This window comes from Aspergillus nidulans, chromosome VI, assembly GCF_000011425.1.
Source record: "Aspergillus nidulans FGSC A4 chromosome VI".
NCBI lineage: Eukaryota > Fungi > Ascomycota > Eurotiomycetes > Eurotiales > Aspergillaceae > Aspergillus > Aspergillus nidulans.
Window position 1 is genome coordinate 3138802 of NC_066262.1, and position 18527 is coordinate 3157328.

The 18527-nt window shown below is 46.6% G+C and overlaps 4 protein-coding genes across 4 annotated transcripts, besides 4 other annotated features; 3 read left to right on the top strand and 1 right to left on the bottom strand.

Moving 5' to 3' along the window:
- Positions 1–8037: part of a sequence feature (contig 1.47 3364..137873(-1)) that runs on past the window's edge.
- ANIA_02672 (Zn(II)2Cys6 transcription factor) lies at positions 245–2835 on the top strand (the record flags this gene model as incomplete). Its single annotated transcript, XM_050612677.1, has 5 exons — positions 245–327; positions 397–410; positions 458–1210; positions 1249–2408; positions 2704–2835. The coding sequence occupies 5 exons, from the start codon at positions 245–247 to the stop codon at positions 2833–2835; spliced, it is 2142 nt and encodes a 713-aa protein (XP_050468570.1).
- On the top strand, positions 6246–11291 carry ANIA_02670 (uncharacterized protein; the record flags this gene model as incomplete). The annotated part of the gene is made up of 4 exons (XM_050612678.1): positions 6246–6924; positions 7058–7363; positions 7533–11009; positions 11161–11291. 4 exons carry the CDS (start codon positions 6246–6248, stop codon positions 11289–11291), a joined length of 4593 nt encoding a protein of 1530 aa, XP_050468571.1.
- Positions 8038–18527: part of a sequence feature (contig 1.46 1010..103482(-1)) that runs on past the window's edge.
- Positions 12451–12457: a sequence feature (Short protein (ANIA_11360, CBF84240.1) was converted to a misc_feature.).
- Positions 12488–12564: a sequence feature (Short protein (ANIA_11360, CBF84240.1) was converted to a misc_feature.).
- Positions 13582–14163, top strand: ANIA_11359 (uncharacterized protein; the record flags this gene model as incomplete). Its single annotated transcript, XM_050612679.1, has 2 exons — positions 13582–13647; positions 13957–14163. The coding sequence occupies 2 exons, from the start codon at positions 13582–13584 to the stop codon at positions 14161–14163; spliced, it is 273 nt and encodes a 90-aa protein (XP_050468572.1).
- On the bottom strand, positions 14904–15929 carry ANIA_02669 (RTA1 domain-containing protein; the record flags this gene model as incomplete). The annotated part of the gene is made up of 1 exon (XM_655181.1): positions 14904–15929. One exon carries the CDS (start codon positions 15927–15929, stop codon positions 14904–14906), a length of 1026 nt encoding a protein of 341 aa, XP_660273.1.

Consider the following 18527-nt stretch of genomic DNA (forward strand, 5'->3'; position numbering starts at 1 on the left):
GTTTAATATCTTTAGTCTCGGGTACGAGTACCATTGCCGTGTAAAACTGAGGAATCTGACTTGTTAAGATGAACAGATCCCTCCGTATCCCGTATAAAAGCCTGATGTGCCCGGGGGTATATCATCATGCGTACCCCGCCTCTAGCCAGGCCACAAAGACTAAGAGTTTGACGCCTAATCAGTTGACATATTTTATTTACTCACCATGCAAGCTTTGCAGAGCGCCGGTTGCGAACTAGAATGCATGGATAAATCGTTAGATAGGGTTCGGAGAGCCTGTGATCGATGCAATACTTCCCGGACGCGTTGCAGCGGCGACCTGCCCTGGTAAGCCACTTTTCCAATCAGCTGAACCCGAGGATGAGAATGGTCTGACGATGGTTGTTCCGTGGGAAGTCGGCGCTGCGATAGTATGTACACCATTTCGGCTGGATCTCTTCGCTTCTGACAGAGACAGAACTCAACTACGCCTGCCAGTATGAGCGTGCCGTCAAGAAACGCGGTCCAAAACCCAGGTCCCAGTCGAGCACCCACCAAGCCAGGCGCAGCGCCAACGCTGGTATACGAGTAAGGACCTACCCTTCGCCGGTATCGACAGCTTCTGGTAAAAGTCTGCCTGGTAGTGATAGAGGATCACCATGCGCGAAGTCAGAACGGGTTGAAAATGGGAGCTGTCCGAATACGCCAGTGAGGGCTGACGGGCTCTACTTCAGCGCTAACGTCCAGGATGATCACTTGTACCTGGACAAGGCGACGACCGAGGGTTCAGTAACGAGTATCCCTAACCGCACTCACTTTCCTCTGAATTTATCGTCTGTTGCGATGTCGAGTCACAAGATCTACAGTACTCCCAGTTGCCGCTATCCATGTCTAAACCCGGTGCTTCCGCTCCTGCAGGGAACAATGACAGCAGAAGATGCATGCAAACTCCTTGACATATACTTTGCGGATCCAGAGACGGGAGGTTCAATTTCTGGCTGTCCGTACGTGCTTTCACCAATCATTCGAGTGCAGTCGCTCCTGCGGGAGACAAACCCGCGCCCGGTTTCACCTGCTCTCCTGATGATAATCCTTTGGTGCGCCTCTCATACGGCCCATCTGGGCATCTTTTCAGATTCGAGTACACGTCTACGGGTCACGCAACGTTTGTATTTTCTCTCGATGAAGCTTCTGCGGGCCAGAGACTGCGAGACCTGGCATCAAGCAGCTGGTAAGTCTCCAGCTTGCCGTATAACTTCCTCCTCTCAGAAACAGCCCCAAGATGGATATGGCTGACCGTTCCTCCGGTAGGCGAGTGCGTACCACTGTCTGATATGCCCTTATATGGCACGAGCGTCGACACTGGTCCCTCTGCTGTTTGTGACGGGAAGGTCGAGCAAGGTGTGGATGACGTGCTGAGCTACGTCCTGTTAACATGCGTAGTCTCAGTCACCGAGTTCAAAGACGAGGCTCTAACATGGTGGAACAAAGCTGTGCGCCTGGTGAAGAGGCTGGGGTTCCATTCCGAAGCACGAATAGCGGAGAATACACCTTCCTGGCAGCAGATGTCCTTGACTGCGCGCGAGGAACAGGAAGAACGAAGGAGGGCTTTTTGGCTGGTTTATTCTCTCGATCGACACCTAGCCCTGTCCTATAACGAACCACTGCACATACTTGATCGGGAGTGTCAGGTGCTATGTCCATTGCCTGAACGAGTCTGGCAAAATCTTGACAAGATACCGTTGGAGGATATCCCACCACGCGTCTTTGGGCCTCCGACTTGTATAACAGGCACCACTTTCTTCGAATACTTTCTCCCATTAATGGCGATCCTTGGCGACATCATCGAGTTGCGCTCAAGAAACCAGCATCCGCGTTTGAGAGGCTTCGATGGATCCTACCTCACCGGCACCGTTGAGACAGCGCTCGCTGACTGCGAGTACAGTCTCCACGTTCTACAGGCCGTAAAGGAATCGACCAAGATTTGCAGTAATGAGTTATTCATGTTACCGAATCCGCCCTCCTTCAGTGGCTCGCCTTCCCGCGCAAGCTCGACGAAAACCGAGCTGCGACGGGTTGAAGTCGCTGTAGCGTACGGCCAGTATCTGATCCAGGTTCTACATATCCTTCTGCACCGTGGATGGGACCTGGTCACAGTTGGTCTGTTTGATGCAAGCTGTGCTCCGCTCGCATACACAGCCCATTCCGTCGCTGCTGGATATACTATCAACCAAATACTAAACCTGGACCAGGACTTGTCGTTTATCCCCTTCGTATTTGGGACCTACCTCTTCCATGGAAGTCTCGACTTTCTCTCAGTCGTGCATCAGATAAGCCAGGCCGGGGCAATAGATCTAGCAAAGCAGGGCTGCGGAGCCGTCCTTCATGCGCACGAAGTGGCACTGAAGACACTAGATACCTCTTTCCAAGTAAGGGACCTATCCATTACCAAGTGCCCGCAAGAGTTCTGACCCTTCAAAGAGACATTTCACGCGCGTTGTGCGACAGTATAGCATAAGGGTCAATGGTGTAAGCCCGCAGTTTCAATGCCGTGACGACCTTGAAGCGACAGAGAAGCTGTACGACGGGTTGGGTGGTGTTAACTGTTGTTCCATATAATGTTCCTCATGGTAGCCAACACCCTGTGCGACTAAAAGCGCCCCGTGGGGTAGCTTCAGTAGCTTCAGCGTGGAAAATAATATCTTTTCTTTCCAATGAACGCAGGTAGGACATAAGGGAAAGCGTCTCTCGAGCCAAACGATTCTTTACAGCATGATATGTGAAGATATATCGCCCAGAAACACGACAAGAGCGAAAATGGCCCAGAACGGGTACAGAACTGGCTCTTATCTATAAACCTGGCTCCTATGGTCATCAAATGCCGTTAAGTGGCTATGTGGCAATTTGCCTCCGATTACCGAGGCCAGACGGTTTGGCCATTCCCTCAGAGCACTCTAGCGCGTGCAGGCAGCACGCGCTTGGAGGGGAATGAGTTCGTTCCCGAGTTCAAGAGACAAACTTTGCATCTGTCGAAGATTCCGTAATAAACAATTGTCAAATTGGGATCACGGCCCGTTCAGGCAGGGGAGCAGTATGCAAATGAATGACTTGTGCGTCATCAGCAGCTGGGTAACAAATGTGGAGACTTAGGAAGCCATGTGCATCTATATCCAAGACGCTTCTGTATTATATCAGGACCCTTATGCTAAAAGTATTGATCAGAAACAATAGGATGTCGGACGATAGTCAGATGTACAAGGCCAGATGGCTTCAGTGGCCCGTCTCATCAGCTTCTGTCAGGTTGGGCGAAGTCAGACATCATATGGACTCTGCCCTTCGTCAGAATAATCATAACGTAGCCAGTTAGGCTCAGTAGCATCTCTCATTATCAGAGACGATGTCCTGTGGCTCTGGGGCTCCTTTGTGGGCCTGGCTTACTACTTGTGTGGCGACGGCTTGGATGTTATAGTGAGCGTGACCTCCTAAGACTTACCCTACTCTTCATACTTATCTGTTCGATTGGGCAAGGTGGGTGCCATACGAACTGGCGTTTAGGCCAAATCATCTCGCGGAACCATGCGGTACATCAAACTAGCGACGCCGGACCTAGACTTCCGTTGGAATCTCTAGGCGCTGCTGGAGCAGTTTCTGGTGTACTGACCAATCACAAACTGAACGCGAGACGGAAACGTTAAAGCCAAATCGGGGAAACAGTCTTTCAGGGCCTGCGAGAATCTAATACTCACCAACCGCCATGTTACTGTAGATACGCTGACCCTCAGAACGTGACGCCGAGACACGGTTCGTCATCTAACGCTAGAAGTTGACTATAGAAAGCGGTATATCAGCAGCATAACCACATCCTCTTTAAGAATGGGAATTATACCCGGTGGGCCTGGCAAATTACGGGCCTCGCCTCGTATGGTAGCCGAGTATTTAAAGCGCGAGATCGATCACTTGTTGGGGGTGAGTCATACTATAAAAAATTATAAAAATATGATTTGGGGACCTTTATCGTGAGCTAGATTCTGTGAGAGCTGAAGAGGCCAGGAAGCATGCAAGGATAGCTTTTCTGAGAAGTAAATGATGGCGCAATGCCTGCCTCATTTTCACCACTTCATGGATCTATCCTGTTAAAGCCCACAATTCTATGACCGGGGTCACTCACCTGCAGACTTGAAGGAAGACGCTAAGGAATACTTGAAAGCGAGGGTGATTTCAAACCGGCGGTTTAGAGAGATTATGCCACGTACCAGACCAAGGAGTTTCAGCTCACAATTCCTTTGGTCTCCAGCTGTCGAGATGGGGCATTGCTGCGGCTGATGGCTTACACCATCTCCACCTGCACTCCTTGTAAATCCTTCAGGTTACAGGTGAGGTGGCCTCGTCCGAACGGTCGGGCGCCCCGAAACCAGTCATGTGATGCGGCTAGCGGGGCACATGCCCGATACCGCAACTCGTATTAATTACGGAGCGTCTGAAGTTTTCAGTGGCTTACACAGCCAACTTGGATTGAATGCCGTCATTTCACGCCCTCCGCGATCAAGGCAGGCACGCCAGTGATGTCGAGCGTGATATTCGACCCAAGACCATAATTATAAGGTAATATTAGTCCGCAACCAGTTCCTAATCACTTGGAAACCGCTTACAGACTGCTTGTATTTTTAATTATTCATATCTCGAAGCCTCGCGCGTTGTTCCATTAGCTCCAACTCTTTTTCCTCATTCTGAAGTTGCTTTTCTCGTACAGCCTCCTCCTTTTCCTTTAACCGAAGCTCTAATTCGCGAAGCTCTAATGCTTGTCTTTCCTGCTCAAAGGTCATTATATTCTGTGAGGAAGTTCGACGAAGATTGCGAGATGAAGTGGACGAAGAACTAGTTCTTAATTAGTTGCCAACTAGTTGCAAAGCAATTAACAATAGCTAACCAGGTGGCACTCGGAACTCGGAGCCGTGATTAAGACCTACTCGGCACTAATTCAGGCTTGGAAGTAGAAGATAGATATGTAGATGCTGAACAGCGATGTTTCCTTGATTCTAGGCAGGATTAAGTACTTAGTAAATAGTTGCTATGTATGTTGTTGGGTGGATATATATTTACCTTCACACGCAATATGCCGCAAATAGTTTGTCTCTATATTTAATATTTGGTATAAATAGTGAATATTAAAGTTGGTGTGGTTTATATATTGCAGGATATCTTGTTTATCTAGCTTGGCAGAACTAGTTGTAGAATCTGTGAGTACATACTCCGTAACTAGTTAGGAACTGCTTGGTAACTACTTACTTTTGGATTGCTGCAGTTAATATTAACTGCTTGCTACCTGTATTTGCTTTGTAATAAGACTATTCAGCTAAGTTTATATAATTCTGGATAGAATTATAGATAAATACTGGAATATTTGAACAGTGTTTATTAAGTCCAGCCTTGATAACAGGTTGCTTTTTGTACTCTGCCCAGGCTTGTACCTTTGGCTCTTTGTTGGCTAGAGCAGTTAGCAGCCACCCTGTAACCAGTAACCAAGTACTTACCAATTAATAAATCACATAACTGATCATAATCCTCTTCAGATTTACAATCAATTAGACCAGCCATTCAACTCCAAACCCCTGAACTTTTATTATAGCTTCCAACTACTTCAGTGATTGTCTAAAAAAAGTAGACTTAATAAAATATAATTAATCCCTTCAGCTGCCACAGTACTGGTCAATAAAGGGGATCAACTTCTTGAAGGTATTGCCCAAGTCCTAGCTAGTTCGTAAGTAGTTGTATAGTACTTAATAAGTAGTTGCTTACCAATATACTGTTTGGTATCTATGTCCATGATAATCCCATAAATCCTACTAGAGTAAATTAAATTAAACTGCATAGGCTATCCAGTAATCTTCTGGATAAGAGTAAAAACCCTCTTAAATAAAAGATAGTAGTCTTCTGTTGTTTCTTGGCTGGTAAAGATACAGAAAAGTATAATAACTAAAATAAATAGTTAGTAAGTATTTAAGAAGTACTTATCAAGTAGTTACCTACTTTTGCCATGTGTTATGGGTCCTTTGCCTATACAAGGACCTTAGACCTTAGTGACTCGGCCAAGGCCTGCGCTGTCCTGAAGGCGGTGAGCCACCTACAAGACTTCCTTGCAACAACAATCCTTCTTTCTCATTTCTTCTTTAGCGATTCCTTCTTGTACGTACGGCACGTCTAGATAGGAAGATCCATCTAAATACGTCCCTTAACATTAGGAATCGCTCACCAATCTCAATAATAGTATGAGGAGACCTTTTACTATGACAATGGAAGAAGAAAGCGTCGCATTGTTGCTACAGCAGCTCCAGGAGCTCCGTACAGAGATGCGGACTCAGAAACAACAGCTCCAAGAAGAGAATAACAGCTTACGGGCGGAACTACAGGCCGTACGGAACTCGCAACTGAGAAACCATCCACCAGTTACCACTACAGTTACATCCGCAACGCCCACCCCCTACGAACGAAGCTATCCCCGTCCTCGTCACCCGGATGTCGAACCCTTTACTGGAGAAGACCCTAAGGACTACCCTCCTTTCCAGATGAACCTTCGTACGAAGTTTGCAATCGACGCCGCCTGCTACCCTACAGAGGAGGAACAAGTTTACTATGCCTACAGCCGCCTGAGAGGAAAAGCCAGCCAGCGTGTACTACCATGGCTCTTGGCTCGCCAGAAATCTGAGACTCCCGTGCTATGGGCAGAATTCTCCGCGGTACTAGACAAGGCCTTTGGTGACCCTGACCGACAGAGAAAGGCTCTTGTACGAGTGAATACAATGAAGCAAGGGAAACGTGACTTTGAAGAGTTCTTGAATGAATTTGACGAAGAACTTCTTAATGCTGGAGGGATTAATTGGGATGATAACCAGAAGAAGGCCTTGTTGGACACGGCAATTAATGTTGAGTTGCTAAAAGCCATGGTTGGTATTAGGCAGGAGGATTCGTACGACAACTACTGTAATCAACTGCGCGAAATCAACCACAACCTCCAGAGAGTGGCCAGGCTTACACGAAAAGGATCTCGCGCTGCTGTCCCCACGCATGTCGCTCGTACAAGACCAGCAGGAGGCTCTGACCGGACCGGGACCCCTGATCAAATGGACTGGGAAGCCACCCATGCTCAAATTGCAGCCCTACAAAAGGAAGTCGCGGCCCTCCGTACGAAAGGGACCAGGACCCCAAGAAAAGCTAGTCAGGCGCCTGCAGAGGAGAAGCAAAAGAGGTTGTCTGAGGGCAAATGCCTACGCTGCGGTGATCCTGACCACTTTATACAAGAGTGCCCTACAAAACCTACCAGGCGCCCTAGGCAGGTGGCCACAGTTCAGGAAGAACAAGACCAAATGGATGACTACAGCGAGAGCGAGTCGGAAAACGAATAACCTCTGTGCAAAGTCGCGTACAGAGGGGTTATACAGCTAGAGAAATACTACTTGATTGGCAAGATTTCAACAGCTCGCGCATGAATACCCCCCCATTCTTGGTGGAGGCACTAGTCAACCATACCTATAATGCTCGTACAATGATAGATACAGGCTGCCTGACCTATGGGGTAATCAGTGACAAGTTTGTCAAGATACATCAAATACCCACCATACCTATCCACCCGAAACCTTTCAAGGGAGTGACCGGGAATATAGAGGAGATTAATAAGATTGTACGGGTTCAGCTAGACATCGGGGCGCATACAGAAAAAGGAGCCTACTTCTATGTGATACCCGATAACCTGGGCTATGACTTGATCTTGGGACTCCCCTGGCTGGAGCAACATGATGGAAGGTTAGAGGCTAAGAGGGGCAGGCTGTACCTCTGTACTACTGGAGTCCGTCTATGGAGTACTACAAAGAGGCCCTTACCAAAGCTGAACATAGCACAGATATCCGCCGCAACCATGGGAGGATTTATACAAAGGAAAAGGTGCCGTGGCCAAGATATTGAGATATTTGCGGTCTCATTGGCAGATATACAGAAGGCACTGGCCCCAAAGAGACATATTGACCCCCGTACAAAGCTACCAAGGCAATACTGGAAATACCTAAGAAGGCTCTTCGAACAAGACAAAGCAGAAGAACTACCACCGCACCGGGGAGATGGGATTGATCACGAAATCGAGCTCGTACAGGAGGAGAGTGGGAAGGATCCTGAAGTCCCCTGGGGCCCCCTTTACAACATGACCCAGGAAGAACTAATAGTCCTCCGGAAAACACTCTCTGAACTATTACAGAAAGGCTTTATCCGCGTGAGCCATTCCCCAGCTGCAGCCCCAGTACTCTTTGTACGAAAACCAGGAGGAGGACTGCGGTTCTGCGTCGACTACCGTGCTCTAAATGCCATTACCAAGAAGGACCGCTATCCATTGCCCCTGATCCATGAGACACTGAACCAAATTGGACAAGCCAGATGGTTTACTAAGCTGGATGTGTCTGCTGCCTTCCATAAGATCCGCATAGCCAAAGGCCAGGAATGGATGACTGCCTTCCGTACGAGATACGGGCTCTTTGAATGGCTAGTCACCCCTTTTGGGTTGGCTAATGCACCGAGCACCTTCCAAAAATACATCAACTGGACCCTCCGGGAATATCTAGATGAATTCTGCTCAGCCTATATCGACGATGTGCTTGTCTATACCAATGGGGACCTCCGCCAGCACCGGAAGCACGTACGAATGGTCTTGAAGAAACTGGAAGAAGCAGGCCTATATTTGGATATTAAGAAGTGCGAATTTGAGTGCAAGGAGACAAAGTACTTGGGCTTTATAATACAGGCAGGGAAGGGAATCAAAATGGACCCGGAGAAGGTGAAAGCAATAAAGGAATGGGAAACCCCTACTACTATAAAGGGCGTCCGAGGATTCCTGGGCTTTGCCAACTTCTACCGAAGGTTCATCCCTAACTTCTCAGGGATCGTACGCCCACTGAACAACTTGACAAAGAAAGGGACACCCTTCTTGTGGACTAAGGAGTGCCAGGATAGCTTTGATCTGCTTAAGGAAAAGTTTATTACTGGACCTGTCCTAGCAACCTTCAACCCTTCCTACCGTACGGTAGTAGAGACCGACTCCTCAGGTTATAATACAGGAGGAGTTCTCTCTCAATATAATGAAAAAGGGGAATTGCACCCATGTGCCTACTTCTCTAAAAGGAATTCTCCAGCTGAATGCAACTATGAGATCTATGACAAGGAGCTACTTGCAATTGTACGATGTCTTGAAGCCTGGGATGCTGAACTGCGCTCATGTGGAGAATTCCAAGTTATTACAGACCACAAAAACCTGGAGTACTTCTTCTCCCCAAGGAAGCTGACAGAACGACACGTACGATGGTCCTTATTTCTCAGCCGGTTCAACTTCAAGCTAGTATATAGGAAAGGGTCAGCCAATCAGAGAGCTGATGCACTTTCACGGAGAGACCAAGACATGCCTGATGATGAAGATGACAGGGTCAAGTCTCGTACGATGCAACTTTTTACAGAAAAACACTTGGGGAAGACGGTAGTTGCCACCCTCCGACCGGCTGAAGAGCAACCATGGGAGCCGTACGAAAAAAGTGATATGTGGAAGGAGGCACTCAAACAGGATGAAAGATATAGTGAAGCAGTACTGTGCCTGAAAGATGGAGCAAGGAGATTTCCTCCACACCTACAATTGAAAGTCGGAATCTCAGAATGCCAGCTGGACGCCCAAGACCATATCCTCTTCCGTGGGAGGAGGTGGGTGCCTGATAGTGAACAGCTCCGTACGAGTATAATTCAGGCTGCACATGACTCTATATTGACAGGACATCCTGGCCGAGAGCAAACATATTTGCTGGTTAGCCGTGAATACTTCTGGCCTAACATGTCCCGGGATATCAGAAGATTCGTCCGGAACTGTGATATATGTGGGAGGACCAAGTCTTGGAGAGACCAGAGAAGGGGGCTATTAAAGCCCCTCCCTGTGCCTGATCGTCCCTGGCAGGAGGTTTCAATGGATTTCATTACAGACCTACCAGAGAGCGAAGGTTGTACAAACATCATGGTTATCACAGACCGATTAACCAAAGGTGTGATACTAGAAGGAATGTCAGAAACTGACTCTGAGAGTGTGGCCTGGGCACTCGTACGAGTACTTATAAGCAAACACGGGATCCCGAAGGCTATCACCTCGGACAGGGGAAGCCAGTTTACAAGTGATACATGGGCCCGCATATGTACCCTGACAGGGATCAACCGCCGGCTATCTACAGCCTATCATCCTCAGACTGATGGATCAACAGAGAGAATGAACAGCACAGTGGAAACCTACCTCCGCATGTATACCTGCTATGACCAGAAGGACTGGAACAGGCTACTTCCACTTGCAGAGCTGGCAATTAATGGCCGTACATCAACAGCAACAGGGGTCAGCCCCTTCTATCTAAGCCATGGGTACAACCTCAGCCCATTTACCCCTACCGAGGAGGTAGAGCATCTAGCTGAAGAACCAACCAAGAGTCCTATCCAGAAAGGGGAAGCCATCGTACGGAAAGTTAAGGAAGCCCTAGACTGGGCTCAAGCCTCCATGGCCTATTCCCAACAGAATACAGAGAATCAGGCTAATAAACACAGGAGCCCGGCCACAAACTACCAAGTAGGAGATAAGGTCTGGCTAAGTCTGAAGAACATCCGTACGGACCGACCCAGTAGGAAACTTGACTGGAAGAACGCCAAGTATGAGGTTATAGGCCTGGTGGGCAGTCATGCTGTACGGCTGAATACGCCCCCAGGGATCCATCCAGTCTTCCATGTGGACCTGCTTCGGCTGGCTTCATCAGATCCACTTCCTTCCCAGAAGAATGATGATAGCCAGCCCCCTAGCATCATGGTGAACGGTGAGGAAGAATACATGGTAGAGAAAATCCTGGACGAACGTCGCAGGAGATACGGGAGAGGTCACCGGCTGGAATACCTAGTGAAATGGTCAGGCTATGCTCAGCCAACCTGGGAAGCTGCCACAGCTTTGGAGGAAGTACAAGCTCTGGATGAGTGGCTGGATCGTACGAAACAATATAGACTTCAGGACGGCTCACTAAACAGAGATGCATATATAAAGGCTAAAGCAACATGACCTACCCTGTGACCTGTACTTCCTACATAGAGGGAGGGGGGGGTACTGTTATGGGTCCTTTGCCTATACAAGGACCTTAGACCTTAGTGACTCGGCCAAGGCCTGCGCTGTCCTGAAGGCGGTGAGCCACCTACAAGACTTCCTTGCAACAACAATCCTTCTTTCTCATTTCTTCTTTAGCGATTCCTTCTTGTACGTACGGCACGTCTAGATAGGAAGATCCATCTAAATACGTCCCTTAACACCATGGTTAGGAAGAAATATTGTAAAAACAACCTTATTTATATTCTTTTCTTGAATTTGCTTGTATAACATATTAACTTCAAAGGAGCTTAATATTATTAGGAGCTTGATTTGCTCCTTGAAAGTATATAGAATTATTATTCTATTTAGGTCATGGTACTTCTCCTAAATATACTCCTATAACTGGTTACCAGAGGGCTACTAAGCAGTTTATAAGCACTTACCTGGATAAAGTAATTAGTATTGTAGAGATATATTACCTTATTAAAATATTGACCTGCTGGATAGGAGAGAAGATACTATTTCTAAATAATTACAGAGATACAGTCAATATTTGAGAACAAGGCATGAATCTCAGCTGGCATTGAGGCATTATATTATTGGCAAAAGGCTTCAAGTTCTGGACTTTGTAGAAATTGAGCTATAAATTAGTTAGTAACTCTTTGATAAGTAGCCATTAAATACTTGCAGAGATATACTAACCTAATATCAAGCTAGGATTTCTTATTTGTCTAATAATTTCTGTAATCCTCTTCAGTACCAGCTCTGGTAGTTTATGTAGTAGAGGAGGCAGATACTGGTAGATTCTATAAGAGGTAAAAGTAACAAAAGGGCAGGTTCTAATATTAAGTAGAACTAATACAGTAAAAGTAATACTATACTTTAGTTGTTCTAATCTGCCAGGTCCCTGGATATGGTTGAAATCTAAGTAATTAGTAAGTATTTGACAAGCAGTTATCAAGTGCTTGGCAAGTACTTACTATAATATTTTTAGTATAATATTAGAGGCTTGATTATTCCGTACTCTTCCTGTGATGGTAGAAGGGATTCATTAAATAATTACTCTAGAAACTTGAGATTAATAGATATATAACTCTTAATAGAGCTATAATAATATTTTTGCAGGAAACCAGGTACTGTATTTATACATCTAATATATAGCTAGTATTTATTATTTATATCCTGCTCGCCAGTTAGCAAGTACTTATAAATACTTATAAAAGATATACAGGGTAAATATAGCGCCGGAATCTAGGAGTATATAAAGGTAAACTTTTAATACAAGAATAGCCTTTCTAAAAGAAAGATTTCTTTAAGCAATAAAGACTGTGACTTATTAGAAATACCTAGCAACTACTTAGGAAGTAGTTTAGATATACTTACCTATAAGTATTTTGCTTCCAAATATCATCTTTGATAAGAGCAATATTCTTCCGAATATTCTGTATTTCTGCCCACATTGCCTCATCTAAATGGGTATGATGCAATGTATGAAGACTTGGCTTTAGATACTGACATATCTGAGCCCTGGAGTATTTCCATACCCATTTCTTTACAGAGCAATTCAAAAAAGTTGACTTAATATTACTTTTGACCCCACGGGTACTTGCTTGAGAGTATTGTATCTATTTTAATCAGTTCGCAAGTACTTTGCAACTGGTTTAGAGCTACTTATGTCTTGAACCAAATGCTCTGCTTCCTCTTGCGACCAGCTATTTATACCAATAATATATAAATATCTGTTAAGATCAGTTCTAGGATATTTGGGAAGGTTATCTGTATATTCAATATACAATATTTACAGTAGATTTGTTTTAGCATTGGTTAATTAAATAGGAGCATCTGGCTGTCAAGCAGTTTACAACTAATTAGCAAGTACTTGGGATCTAAGTTAGACGCTTACCTCTTCGGCACGATCAATATTCAAAGAAACATCCTCAACCTCCCTAAAACTAAATAAAAAGTCCTCAAAATCCATGTCATTTTAGCCTCAAGTAATTGATAAGCGCTTGGTAAGTGGTTAAAGCATAAATTTCAATGGTCAATAGAATATTTAGAGAAGGAGAATTGAATTCGAATTTCATGGTGTGCTGTATGGTATTTAAAAGGTGAGGCGCCCCGTCGTGACTGCCAAGACCTGTGGGGCGGGCGCCCGACCTTTTCTGTCGGAGCATGAGTTCCTCCCCTGTCCTTGGGGTGCCCGGTCTGCACAGTCTTAGTCAGCATCTCATTAGTATTTAGCCTAGCTTCCTTGTGCATCCGCACCCCTGAATACCAGACTCCTTCATGCTTCCACAGGTTATGAGCCCTTTATGCTGAGAGAATTCAGTTTCTTGCTGGATATAAATATGCAGAATTGATTCTCGAAGCTCTGAGCAACATGCTATCTGTTTCTTTACCCCCTCCCTGTCCGAGGGGGGGTAGCATCCTTCAACGTGGCTTTAACCCCTGGATTGGGACCACGTAGGCATTTTAATATGCCGATTAAGAGCCTCACGAGGCATCAAAAACAACCTTGGAAGGCCAGTACTGCTTATTATATAGTATGTACTAGGCAAGGATGTCTCCTTACTGTTGAAATACACCATCACAGTAAGTATAAAGGTGTATATAGTCTACAGAGCTGTAATAATCCTGATGGTTGCTCTAGACTTTTACTTCCTATTGGAAGATTGAGAGCTTTCTACTATAGAGGCTTATATATTGGCTCCAAGCCACTCTTCTAGCAGCCATGTTGCTGCAATTTACACCTTCTTACCTAGAGATAGTGTGTTTTCCCAGGCTCTGGGCTGAGGCCTATCCTGATCAAACTCATGCTAAGGAAGTCCTTTCTTGTTATTATTGCTATACAGAATAACTTCCGATACCCATGGGATAACCTGAAAAGCCCCTGCTATTACCAAAGGGGAGATTTTAACATGACATTCACTGGTCTTGTCTATCAACTACCATTGTTCGAGCCTCCAAATTCAACCAGCCAACGAGCCAGAATCGACCGTGCCGACGAGCCAGAATCGACCGAGCCTACAAGCCAGTATTGCCGTGCCGTACGAGCCTGAATCAATGCAGCCAACAAACCATGATATCATCACAAGCCAGCCAGTTCTATATTGCAAGACCCCTACCTTTCGACCGAGATACCTGTAGGAAGGACACAAGGGATATTATATTACATTGGACATGGGAAAAGGGATATAGATCCTTTGAGACTATATTGAGGCCTTTACAAACTATATGGGATATTCAGCATGTACCTAGCTTTCCTTTTGATGCTTCCTTGCGCCTGCGCAGCCCGAGGGGGGGTGTCGGAGCATGAGTTCCTCCCCTGTCCTTGGGGTGCCCGGTCTGCACAGTCTTAGTCAGCATCTCATTAGTATTTAGCCTAGCTTCCTTGTGCATCCGCACCCCTGAATACCAGACTCCTTCATGCTTCCACATTTTCCAAGGTGCACCTGACCTGTGTACTCTAAATCCTTTAACGCCGCTAATCCCACCTGCTATGTCAGCTCCTTAGTGTGGTTTAGGTCCAGGATGCTATGATGCAAAGTACCCCATAAAAGTGATCAGTTACTTCAGTTCAAGTACAGTTCTAGTATAAATCGCTGGACTCTCTATTGTAAGACATAAACTGGATATCATGTGTATCAATAAATAGAAAACAATGGGGAACAGAATAGCCAGGAAAACAAGTAACTAAGCGCTTTATATCGTAAAGGATTCTGACCCATAGGCCGTAAGCAAACAACCAACCAATCAACCTCTCAACACCAACCACACGACAGCCTGAGTCACCGCATGTCTAGGGGTTGTAAGGCTGATAAGACGTCTCAGGATAAGCCGTCCGCGCCTGCATGCCCATGCTCCTTAACGAAACCTCCGAATCCCCGTCTGCAGTTGAAGCCTTGGCATAAGTCTTCCCACTCTTACCCCGAGTGGACCAAACCGCCTGGTTCCACTGCCCCTTCCAGACAACGCCGGGGTGGAAGACCGTGAGGCAAATAGCTGCGATCCCTATCATTGCCGCTTCGAGGATCATAAATGTAACTTCATCGTTGGCCAATTCGCCGTCGAATCCCTCCGACAGCTCGGCGCATCGGAAGATCGACCGGACGAGGATTACAATCGTGGCAATGGAGAGACCCCATAGACTACCCTTGAAGTAGCGGCTTCGGCGCAGGGTGTCAAAGTTAAGGTTTAAGTCTGCCCCCGGGGCCTTGCGCACGCGCAGGAAGAAATAGGTGGACATGGCAATGAAGATGAGCAGACTGGCAACCTGCCATGCCAGACCGGCGATCATGATGTTGATGCCGAGGTCGGTCATATCCCTATCGTCGTCGTCGGCAGTAGAAGCAATGGCGCCGCCGACCGCTTGAAGAAGAAGGGCGATGAAGTCGAACGTGATGAAGGTGATCGTGTATGTTCTGGGCTTGAAGAAGGAGATACGCTCGCCGTACGCGACGACGATCCGCGAGAGCGTGAGGTAGATCGCCGCCGTCAGGAACGCGGGGGCGATCGTGAGCGAGACCAAGTATTGTAAGAACGCGTCGTCGTTAAACGGGTTATCGTGAAGCGAGACTCGGCCGCCGTACCCAACCACTTCTCCTGCCAGGCCTAGCACCATCGCAACCATAAACGTGTATGTCTTGTATCGGATGCCGAGGAAGAGTTGGACGACGAAGGCCAAGCCGAACAGCGCCATGAACAGGATCTGCGCCCACAGCTTGGGGATATATTCGAAGGAGGCCATGGAAAGCGGGCATGTGTCGAGGGTGCAGAGGGACGGGTCCTCGAGGAGGGTCTGGTTTGTTGGCAATGTTTCCATCATGGCGGTCCCCAATGAAGAAACCTCTGAAATAAGAAACGATTGAACTGGGCACGGAAAAGCTGTCTGCAAATCTGAAGAAATAAAGAATGAGGGTGAAGCTAGAGCAGTCGCCGTCTATACACTGCTGTAAAAATGATGTAGTTATTGTATTGTTCTTGATGTTAATGTTGTTGATGTTGATGATGATGATGATAGCTTGAGATATCGAGACCTTTAATACTTGGTCTTCTCACTACCAGATCCCCAAGATTCAGCCACGACCTGGCAGTGCCCATTCTGTCAGATTCAAAATAGATCAAAATAGAGGTACCTAACCTGAAGGATCAGGCAGGCATCTTCATTTCACAGCGCTAGGAGATTAAGCTCATATTGTGAAAGCCGTGATTGGTCATCTCGTAAACTTTAGTTTCAACCCTAATCTCAAAATGGCCAGCCTGGATCCAGTCCCCACTTGCCGACGTGACACAGTCAGCCAGGGCTCAAGGATCAGGGCTGTGCTGCGCTGTGCTGTGCTCTGGATTACTGGTCCAGCTGTTCTGCTGATTGTAGTGCTTACTCCTGCGGTGTCGCAATTTACCTGTCTTATCTATTTTTGTTGCACACCTTCACTCACCCTATGAGATGAGGTCAGTAGGCAGTGATCAGGGGCCGTCGGCAGCGTCAGCCTCGTAAATTGTCGAGCTGCAAGGCAGCTATACATCAATCCCCATCACATTGAATCTCAGACCGGAGTATAAGTTCCTATCGACGGACTCCTAGAATATAGTCCTTTCAGTATTGGAGTTTCTGCTGTACAATCATTACGTAGGTCCTGTAAATCTAGAGGCTTGGCGCCATGCTTGCACTCATGCTTGGCGCCCATGACATGCTAAGGCTGCGATGAAAATTCAGCACCGTATTGGGCCAATGAGAAAAGGATCCGAGGAAGGCTGTGCAAGATGTATCTTGTATAACACTTCCCGGTCTGCAGGGGTATTGGACCCTACGAGCTCACCAATCGGCAATTTGACCGACTGTGGTCTAAATTGACCATCAGAGTTTTGCGTCCTTGGAGACCCTGCTTACACCGCTAGGTAATTGAGATCAGCCTCTATGTTAACCACTTGCCGTACATTTCATCTGAGCCCCAGCGATGACATCGATGCGGTACTGATGGAGATTCTTCCTTCTCCGCGTTCTTGAACTGCTGCGGCCATAGCTCCATCTCATAACTGCCAAAAATGGGCAATTTCCTACCCTGTCAGACCTGGCGCCCTTGCCTGAATTCAGGATTCCCTCTAACCGAAACCGGTATTCATATCGACAGCTGCACATCGGTTCGTGTACATACTATTTGCTGGGTTCCATCATGTTATTAGTAATCGCAGCTGAACTCACAACTTCTGTGTAGGTATAAATTGACTATTTTCGTGCGATTCGGAGTCCTAATAACATTAGTAATTCCTACAATATCTGCACTCAGTTCATCAGTTGGATGACTTGGTCAAATATAGTCATTGACTGGTAAAACAAGACCAGAATGTTGATCTTTGATTGTAAAAAGAGACTTTGACAAACGTGCAAGTTACCCGTTACGGGTCAAGCCAAACCCGTATGGGTCGGGTTTGAGTACACGATCAGAACCCGCAGAGTCGATTACGGGTCCACCTTCAACCCGTAAAAGATTTGATTAATACGCGGGCAATAGGTACAAACATGCTACATAAGCCTAATCCTCAGATAAATCGCATTTTGATGCAGAGAAGATAGCCTGATAGGAGATTTTAAATCTAAAATTGTTTCTGGAAGTTAACTCGTGGATTACCCAAAACTGCGCGGGTTAGCGGGTTTGTACGGGCCCGACCCTGGACCCGACCGCGGTTAGGTTCTGTCGACCGTATGTGACAGCTAGCCATATATGGAACTTCCCTGTTTAAGATATCGGAATTGTAAGTTCCGACTCGCCGATGCTTATGCAGAGACTTCTGCCTTTCCCCGTTCAAAAGTAATGTCTCTTCTAACTGCCGTATTGGCTAGGTTGCTTATCATTTCTTATTTATCTAAACCGACCTATAGAGCTAGATTGGAAGAAGGGGACCTTCATTCTTTATATTATTTGACGGCTATTCCTGGTAATTACGTCTAGTTTGACGCTCCATTGGTTCTGACCTTGCACCCCCGTAACGGGTATTGTCATGGTTTATGTAGGCGTAACGGACACTCGGATCCACCCAAGCTTGAAGACTGTAATGCAAGCTGAATGCAAGCCGAATGCAAACTGACGCAAACTGAAGAAACTAATCAGAATCTATATCATATCTTTCATATTCTTCATCAGGAGCCATCAGGAGAAAGCCCTACTCCCACTTGGCCCCTTCTGGACAAGCAGTTCCAGAATGTCGGCATGTCCATTGGGCACAGCAAGCACGAACGGCGGCCATGATCTTGCCCTTTTGCCAATGTTCGGCTGCAATTTCGCTGGACAGGTGTGTTTTAGTATTGATAATCTTCTGCATCATGCTGTCTCCAATTAGGCGGAGAGCGTGAAAGTTCTTGACGTCGCGCAAATTTTAAGCTGACCAGAGCCAGATGACGCCACTCCACAAGGTGGCATAGCTC